Source organism: Odocoileus virginianus, unplaced genomic scaffold (genome assembly GCF_023699985.2).
Source record: "Odocoileus virginianus isolate 20LAN1187 ecotype Illinois unplaced genomic scaffold, Ovbor_1.2 Unplaced_Scaffold_13, whole genome shotgun sequence".
NCBI classification, from domain to species: Eukaryota; Metazoa; Chordata; class Mammalia; order Artiodactyla; family Cervidae; genus Odocoileus; species Odocoileus virginianus.
Genome location: NW_027224275.1, coordinates 203,796 through 213,811, shown reverse-complemented (window position 1 = coordinate 213,811; position 10,016 = coordinate 203,796). Strand labels below are relative to the sequence as shown.

General features: G+C 40.6%; 1 protein-coding gene across 1 annotated transcript; it reads right to left on the bottom strand.

Moving 5' to 3' along the window:
• Positions 1 to 7,514: 7,514 nt before the first annotated feature.
• On the bottom strand, positions 7,515 to 8,003 carry LOC110143851 (large ribosomal subunit protein P1). The gene has a single exon (XM_070462775.1). It carries the CDS (start codon positions 7,909 to 7,911, stop codon positions 7,567 to 7,569), a length of 345 nt encoding a protein of 114 aa, XP_070318876.1. The 5' UTR covers positions 7,912 to 8,003; the 3' UTR covers positions 7,515 to 7,566.
• Positions 8,004 to 10,016: the final 2,013 nt, after the last annotated feature.

The window sequence follows — 10,016 nt, the reverse complement described above, 5'->3', positions numbered from 1 at the left end:
GTCAAAGATGTTTAAACTTAACAAACCTAAATGCATGTTTCGCCTCATTGTCCCAGCATATCATTTTCTCCTTCTTTAATCATTTGTTTTACTTTGTCACCAGAACATATCTTTTCAAGTGTCCTTAAATCCTTTCTGAAAAAAGAAAAATAAACACCTAGATAGCCACATACATATGTACATCAGAAACTGTCCATCCTTTCCCAGCATCCCTGACATAAACCAAACTGTTATACACACTCAAGTCTGTTTCAAGACCATTTCTTCTGTTCCAATAATCAATTTTTTTTCCTGGTCTTATACCACACTGGTTTTATTTACTATGGTTATTTCCAACTAAACGTTCAAACATTCTCAACTCTCTCCCATTAAAAACAAAATAATAAAAGTTCATTCCTGTGACACTTCCACATGACCACTAGGTACTATCCTTCTCTTCTTATCCTTTTATAGTTAAATTTCTCAAAAATGTTATATATACATTCCTCTACTTACCACATTTCACCCTAGGCACCCACATTTTGGTTTCCACAGAAATCTTCTTGCTAAGGTCTGTCTCCTGACACACCCTCCCCTTGCTTTTATGACATTTCATTCCCTTAAATTTTCTGCAGTCACTTTCCTTATTTTCTGTCTCTTTACTTTGCCTCTCCTCCTCTTTCCATTTTTTAAACACCGAAGCTCCTGGGCAGCCTTCTCTTAGCATGCACACTACACAGTCACCTTAGGAGGGCTCCCCACATCTATATTATCTGTGACACAGGTGATTCTACATGTTCATCAAACACCATTTCCTTTTCCTACTTTACTTGTGGCTAGGATACATTTCCCAGAGTTCCTTCTGATTCAGTGTAGACATGTGACTGACTTCTCATCAAATGAATGTAGGAGAAAGAGACTATGAAACTTGCATGTCTGGCCACTCAAATCTCACACGTGGTCCTCCAAGATCTGTCTCTTTACTCATCTTCCAGCCATGTGCAAAGAAGTCAGTGGAGATTTTGAAGTGCCTAGGGGCCTCTGGAGCTATTGGACAGAAGGAAGTTTGGTCCCTGATATCCTGTACAGAGTCAAGCCTAGGCAGCACTCCAAGCCATCTCCAGTGATTTGAACTATGACATGAGTGAAAAATAATCCTTTATTGAATTAGCTCACTGAGACACGGAGATTGTTTGATACAGCAGTTAACTCTCACTAACTGATATACCATCTTTATGCTAACGACAACCAAATATATGAATTTCAGGCTTGTATTGATACTTCTTTTTGTGTATCAAATAATTGACAATTGACAATGGTTGCCCAAATGAGAAGACAAATTTTTTAAGTTTATTAGTCATTTATTTTTCATGCAACAAGTATCTATTGAGTACCTACTGTGCACCAGGCACACTAGGCTCTACATTTGCAATGATGAACAAGCACAGGTCCAGGCCTCGCTCTTAAGAATTATTCAGGTTGCTTTACTGCAGTGAAATATACATAACATAATATTTGTCATTTTAACTGTTTGTAAGTGTACAATTTTGTAACATAAATAGTTACCATTGCAACTATCTACACTCAAAAACTTCATCATCACAAGTGAAAACTTGGTCCCCATTAAATAATATCTCTCCCTCCTCTCCCCTCAGCTCCTGGTAACTTGTATTCTATTTTTTCATGCTTGTGCTCAGTCACTTCAGTCATGTCTGACTCTTTGCAACCCTATGGACTGTAGCCTGCCAGGCTCCTCTGTCCATGAGATTCTCCAGGCAAGAATACTAGAATGGGTTGCCATGCCCTCCTCCAGGGAATCTTTCTGACACAGGGATTGAAGCTGCATTTCCTGTATTGCAGGTGGATACTTTACCACTGAGCCACCAAGGAAGCCCATTCTACTTTCTATCTCGATGTACCTATTCTAGGTACATGATACAAGTGGACAAACACAGTATTTGTCTTTCTGTGTCTGACTTTTCTCCCTAAGGAAAATGTTTTCAGAGTCTATCCATGTTATAGTATGTATCAAAACTTCATTCCTTTTTACAGCTGAATAATATTCCATTGTATTATATATACCATGTTTTGTTTATCCATTCATCTGTTGATGGACACTTAAGTTTCCACCTTTTGGCTTTTGAAAATAATGTTGCTATGAACATGAATGTGCAAACTCTTTTTAGGTCTGTACTTTCAGTTCTTTTTGTGATACATCTAAGAGTGGAATTGTTGGGTCATACGGTAGTTTAATGTCTGATCTTCTGATATATCGCCAAACTATTTTCCAAAATATCTGTACCATTTTATAGTCCTATCAGCAATGAACCAGGGTTTCAATGTTTTCACATCCTCCCCAACACTTGTTATCTTCCATTTTTTCTGGCCACCCTAGTGAGTGTGAAGTGTTATTTACTAATATTTTTAAATAGAAAAGTCATATAAGATTTATACAATCCTGTTTTAAGAAATTCAAGCCCAAAGCATGTTAAAAGGAAGAAGTCCATTTCCGTATAGCCCCCTCCTTCTTCTCCCCAGAGAAAAACACTGTTAAAAGTTTGGTGTGCATCCTTTCAGAATTTGTTCTTTGCATTTATATTCTTATATAGGCATGAATTTAAAATTATACATAATGTATACACACATTATGTAATTAATGTCAATTTCCATCCTTCTTTCCACCCCTTCCAGTGTTCTTTCCACCCCTGAGATCTTACCCTATAGCTTACCCCACTGGTTATAAAGTGGTTATTGATGTCCTGGAAGAATAAGCTGTGTTGACTAGCTTTATCACTAGCAGCAGAATTTTAGTATCTTTCTCATGGAGAAGGAAATGGCAACCCACTCCAGTATTCTTGCCTGGAAAATCCCATGGATGGAGAAGCCTGGTAGGCTACAGTCCATGGGGTCACAAAGAGTCAGACATGCCTGAGCAACTTCACTTTCATTTTCATGCAGAACATATCACCAAGGAAGTCTCGGGTCTGTTTTGGAATTACCTTCCCTATCACATATACTAACAATTCTTTATGCTCCTTTCCCTCTTTGAAATTGCTTCCTTTGTCTGGGGAAAAAAAAAAAAAAAGAATTAGAAAGATTTTCTCCCTCTTTTTTTTTTTTTGGTTTTGTTTTTTTTTTCCATTTATTTTTATTAGTTGGAGGCTAATTACTTTACATCATTGCAGTAGTTTTTGTCATACATTGAAATGAATTAGCCATGGATTTACATGTATTCCCCATCCCGGTCCCCCCTCCCACCTCCCTCTCCACCCGATCCCTCTGGGTCTTCCCAGTGCACCAGGCCCGAGCACTTGTCTCATGCACCCAACCTGGGCTGGTGATCTGTTTCACCCTAGATAATATACTTTTGCACAACAAAGGAAACTATAAGCAAGGTGAAAAGACAGCCCTCAGATTGGGAGAAAATAGTAGCAAACGAAGCAACAGACAAAGGATTAATCTCAAAAATCAAGCAACTCCTCCAGCTCAACTCCAGAAAAATAAATGACCCAATCAAAAAATGGGCCAAAGAACTAAACAGACATTTCTCCAAGGAAGACATACAGATGGCACAAAAACACATGAAAAGATGCTCAACATCACTCATTATCAGAGAAATGCAAATCCAAAACCACAATGAGGTACCATTACATGCCAGTCAGGATGGCTGCTATCCAAAAGTCTACAAGCAATAAATGCTGGAGAGGGTGTGGAGAAAAGGGAACCCTCTTACACTGTTGGTGGGAATGCAAATTAGTACAGCCACTATGGAAAACCGTGTGGAGAGTTCTTAAAAAGCTGGAAATAGATTTTATCCCTCTTAAAGAAAACAAATGTCCAACAGTTTCAAATGTTTGAGAAAACATTGCCCTCTGCTGGCTGTATTAGTTGAGGTTCTCCAGAAGAGAAGGTTTTCTATATATAAATCATCTCTTATTGGTTTTGTTTTACATATATATACAGAGAGAGAGAGAGAGAGAGAGAGAGAGAGAGAGAGAAAGAGAAAAAGACAGACAGGGACAGATTAGCTGGAAGGATTACAGAGGCTGACTTGTCTCAAGATCTGCAGGGTGAGTCAGCAAGCTGGAGACTCAGGAGAGCTGATGGCATAAGTTTCAGTCTGAGTGTGAAGATTTAGAAATGAGGACAGCTAGTGGTATGGTTCCAGTCTGAAAGCTGGCAGACTCAAGACCCAGGAAGAGCCAGAGTCCCAGTTCAAAGAAGAGATTCTTTCTCTGTGACTCAGTGGAATTGTCGCCCTTTTTTGCTCTACTCATGCCTTCCACTGATTGAATGAGGCCCGACCATGTTAAGGAGAGCAATTTGCTTTTCTCAGCCATAGATGTAAATGTTAATCTCACCCAAAAATATCATCATAGAAACACCAAAATAACGTTTGACACCCCATGATTCAGCCAAGTTGGCACATAAAATTAATAATTGAACTGGTCATATGAACTGCTTTGGAGACCAAACCAATAGCAGGAAGCTGTGGTATATTTAAGCAATTGCACTGATAGGTGTTATAAGCAATCAAAATTTTAAGTAAGAAATTAAGAATAGAAAAACATGTTAATCAACCCAGAGAGAAAAAGAATAGGCTCAGCCATCTAGTTTTCACTTAAAAGTATTTAAGCTAATTGAAACAAGGAGCATGTTGTCTTAGACAGCATAGTGATAGAGTAGAAAGATCATGAACTCTAGAGCCAGAAACTCTGAACTTGAGTCTTGGCTGCTGTGCTTAACCTTTCTGAGCCTCAGGTATTTTATCTGTAAAATAGGGTGATAATAATTCCTGCCCAATGCTGATGATTCAAGGATCAAGATTGCCCCAATTCTCTATGGTTTAGAAAGGACTAAGAGCTTGGGAAATCATGGGTCTGGGAGTTATAGACCACTGTCTGTAGAATGATTGATTAAACCTGACTATGGATGAGGAAATGACCAGAATTTGGGAGAAAATAATAACGACATTTTGAGGTTTATAACAATGACAGACAAGCTTGGGTGGACATCAAACATGAACTTAGATTAGAGGACCTGAGAAAGCAGACTCAGGAAGAGAAAGGCAGAAAGCAAAATGGCACACAGCACAATCTGCAGCACTACTGCTAAAGACCCTAGAAGGGAAGATGACTCTGAAAAAGGAGGATTGTAAAAAGGAGAAATTTGCCTTCATTACTTCAAATTCCACAGCAAAAATTATCCCAGATATTTCCCAATCTCAGATAATCCAAATGAGACTTTTAAAAGTCAGCCATGTGGCTATGCAGGGAAATGAGCTCATATTACAAAAAGATATATGCTTCCACCCTTGCTCCTATATGCAATTCTCAACACAGCTACCAGTGTGATACTTTCCAGTACAATGCAGGCTATCTTCCTGCTCAGTTCTCAGTGATGACAGTCCACCGTCTGCAAAATACAACACTTACTTATGGGGTTTATGGGACCTTACCTTACCCAACCCCTGCCTTCTGCTACCTGACATTTTTCACTTTGTTCACTTTGCTGTAGCCACATGGACCTCTTCACTGTTCCTCAGGCCTTTATACTTGTCTTTCTCTCTGCTGCAGTACTCTTTCCCCAGATCTTCTCATGGTTTCAGGTATTTGTTTGAATGTCATCCCCACAGTCAATCCTATGGGAAATCACCCTGAATATTCATTGGAGGGATTGATGCTGAAGCTGAAGCTCCAATACTTTGGCCACCTGATACAAAGAGCTGACTCATTGGAAAAGACCCTGATGCTGGGAAAGACTGAAGGCAGGAGGAGAAGGGGATGACAGATGATGAGATGCTTGGATGGCATCACCAACTCGATGGACATGAGTTTGAGCAAGCTCAGGGAGATGGTGAAGGACAGGAAGCCTGGTGTGCTGCAGTCCATGGGGTTGCAAAGAGTCAGACATGATTGAGCAACTGAACAACAACATCCCCACAGAGAGTCCTTCCCTGACCATCCTAAAATAGCAACCCTCCATCCTTTTCTATCTTCTTTTCTCACGTTATTTTATTGAGATCGTTTTTCTGTCTCCTTCACCAGAATGTAATCCCATGAGTCTGTATTTTGTTTACTTAAGGGCCTGAGTCAAAATAGATGCTCATTATTGCTGAATAAATGACATGCTGTGCTGTGCTTAGTTGCTCAGTTGTGTCCGACTCTTTGCAGACCCCATGGACTAAAGCCCACCAGGCTCCTCTGTCCATGGGGATTCTCCAGGCAAGAATACTGGAGCGGGTTGCCATGCCCTCCTTCAGGACGTTTCCAACCCAGAGATTGAACCTAGGTCTCCCACACTGCAGGCAGATTCTTTACCGACTGAGCCACCAGGAAAGCCCAAGAACACTGGAGTGGGTAGCCTATCCCTTCTCCAGCAGCTACCAGGGGAGTAAATAAATGATAAATAAATTGAAAAGATAGAATGAAATAAAAGATATACTGCTTGATTTTTTTTTTTTAACAAAAGCAATGGTATGAATCCCAAAGAATCATTTCAGGAAGGCTAAACCTGAAAATGGATTGAGGCTTTCAAAAATTGCTGAAGACAGATAAGTAAAAGGCCTTTTAATCAGTATAAGGTGGAGAAAGAAAAACTTCTTAAAGAAAATAAATCATCTTTTGTTAGTATTTTCCTTCAAAAAGATTGACAATAAAGGCTAAAAGGGTTGGGAGAGGAGATATAAACAGGGACACAAACCGTGTGGTAGAGATTTCCAGACCCCAGGCTGGCAGGAAAGCATCAGTCTCAGGTTCTGCATGGAAATGATGCTGGAGCTCACCCATGTAAATACCAGGGAAGAACCAAGAAACAGGCAGATTTCAGGGAATAACTGTGTGGACAGAGGACCACAAACTAGGTCTCACACACTATGACTATTACTACTACTACACACTGATCACTAAGTCGCTCAGTCGTGTCCAACTCTTTGCGACCCCATGGACTGTAGCTGCCAGGCTCCTCTGTCCGTGGGATTTTCCAGGCAAGAATACTGGAGTGGGTTGTCATTTCCTTCTCCAGGGGATCTTCCCAACCCAGGAATCGAACCCGGGTTTCTTGCATTGTACTACTACACAATTAAGGGTTAAATAATCCAATATATATAAAGAGCTTAGAACAGTGTATAGCACATGGTATGGATTCAAAAAACATTTAGTGAGTGAAGAAATTCAACACAATGTTACAGGTTTATGTATTTCCCTCCACACACCAAATGGCAATGCCCAATTCTGAGGCAGTGTGTCAGAATCTCTTTAGTTCTGATGAAAGTTGCCCATCTGCCTGTACCTACAAATCATGCATTTTATTTAAGAGGTTTAAGAACCTCCTTGGGGTAATTCATGGACCTCAGAAGCCTAAGTGTCCCAGGTTAGGAATTCTTGTTCTAAAGGTATCTCCCTAAATTGTACCACTGGGATAAATGGTGTAATTACCAAACCCTATAGTTGAGGATTTTAGCCAAATTCTGAATTTCCTTGTTCACCAAATGTTTTTTTGAATGCCTACTATGTGCTATGTATTGTTCTAAGCTCTTTTTTTTTTTTAAACAGCTCAGCTTTTTATTGAATGTGTTACTAAAGAGGTTTAGTCAAAAAGACCAAAGCCCATGTCATCATCAGACTCTTCAGATTCTTCTTTCTTTGCTTCTACTTTCTTCTCCTCAGCTGGGGCAGCAGTGGTGGCTGGGGCAGGACCTCCTGCTGGTGCAGCACCAGCTGCTGGGGCAGGTCCACCAGCCCCCACATTGCAGATGAGGCTCCCGATGTTGACATTGGCCAAAGCCTTTGCAAACAAACCTGGCCAGAAAGGCTCAACATTTACACCGGCTGCTTTAATGAGGGCATTGATCTTATCCTCCGTGACCGTCACCTCATCGTCGTGCAGAATGAGGGCAGAGTAGATGCAAGCGAGCTCCGAGACGGAGGCCATGGTGCGGGCGAGTGCTAGGTGGGGGCTGCCGGGCGCGGTGCTAGTCGCCGGATGAAGTGAGGGCCTCACCCCAAAACGGCCTTAGCTTCCTCGGAAGAACCGAGCACCTTAGCGGCAGCGGAGGAAAGAGAACCGCACGCCTCTGTTCTAAGCTCTTTAGACATATTGGATTATTTAATCCTTACAAGTGCCCTTGAGGTATATTCTATTAATAAACTCCCTCTGAACCCTCCTACACTGTTGTTGGGAGTGTAAATTGGTGCAGCCACTATGGAGAATAGTATGGAGGTCCATTAAAGAACTAAAAATAGAACTACCATGTGATTCAGCAATCCAATTCCTGGGCATATATCTAGAGAAAAGTATAATTTGAAAATGTACTTGCACCCCAGTGTTCATGGCAGCACTATTTACAACAGCCAGGATGCAGAAGCAACCTAAATGCCCATCAACAGAGGAATGAATAAAGAAGATGTGGTATACATATATGGAATATTACACAGCCAATAAAAAGGAACAAAATTGTGTCATTCGTAGAGACATGGATGGAGCTAGAGACTGTCATACAGACTGAAATATGTCAGAAAGAGAAAGATAAACATCATACAATATCACTCACACAGGGATTCTAATTTTTAAAAAATAATATAATGAACTTATTTACAAAACAGAAACAGACTCACAGATTTAGAAAACAAACTTATGGTTACCAAAGGGGAAACATGGATCAAAGGGTAAATCAGGAATTTGAGATTGACATATACACACTACTACATATAAAACAGATAACCAACAAGGACCTACTTTATAGCACAGGGAACTCTACTCAATATTCTGTAATAACCTATATGGGAAAAGAATCTGAAAAAGAATGAATACATGTATATGTATAACTGAATCACTTTGCTCTACACTGAAACTGAAACACCTGAAACAACATTGTAAATCAACTATACTGCAATAAAATAAAATAAAAACCTTTGACAGATGAAACCAATGAAGTACTGATGCTCTAGATAACTTGCCAAAGGTCACATAATGGAATTTCACTTGTCCAGCTCCAGAGACATTTCCCCACTACTTCACAGTGCCCATCATGGGGTTTGTGTCTGTTCTCCAGAGAGCCAAATTCATCCTGAAAGCATTGCTCTTAAACTGTAGATAGCAGGTGAAAATCAACAACCCCAATAACATCTGAAATTCTGTCACACTGCCTCTGGTTACTCATTTTTCCAATGCTTTTCAGGCTCAGTTTGTAATCATTGGACTTATTTGTATGAGGGATTACACAAATATTCACCCACGTACAACATCTCCCAAGGAGATGGACTCCCATCCATGTACAAGCTTACACTCTAAATTAAGGGGGGGAGTTTCTGCAGGTGGGGGGTGAGGCTACATACCTCCATGTCCAATTTCTGTTTCCTTGACACCACCATGTGCACTTCTGGTAAAGACACTTGGAGGAATAAAGGAAGTTTTTCAGTGAGAGAGACATGTATGAGCTTGCTGGGGCTGAAACGACAAAGTCCCACAGATTCAGGGCCTTAAACAACAGACATTTATTGTCTCCCAGTTCTGGAAACTTGAAGTGCAAAATCAAAGTGTTGGCAGAACTGGTTCTGTCTAAGGCTGTGAGGAAAGGATCTAGTCCAGGCTTCTCTCATTAGTTTACAGATAATTGTCTCTGTCTCCTCATTGGCTTCCCTCTATGCATGCCTGCATGCAGATTTCCAAATTTCCCTTTTCCAGTCAGATTGGATGGGGGCCCACCTTAGTGAACTCACTATATCTCCAGATATAGTCACATTCTGAGGTCCTGAGGGCGAGGACTGCAACATATCTTTTAAGGAAAGACAATTCAGACCATAAGAAGGCACAATGAACAGAAGAAAGCCACAGAATGTTGGAATCCTCAATCAGTTAATAAACCCTTGCTCCAGGATCAACACTGGCAAACAAGGAGGATTGACTGTGAATAGAGCATTCTGCCGGGCACAAAGCATGGCTATGAAGAAGCCAAAAGCACATTTGCGCCCTTCCCTTGAGAAACGTTCAGTGTAGCTGGGGAATCTCAATAAGGCCGTGTAGGAGATAAACAATTT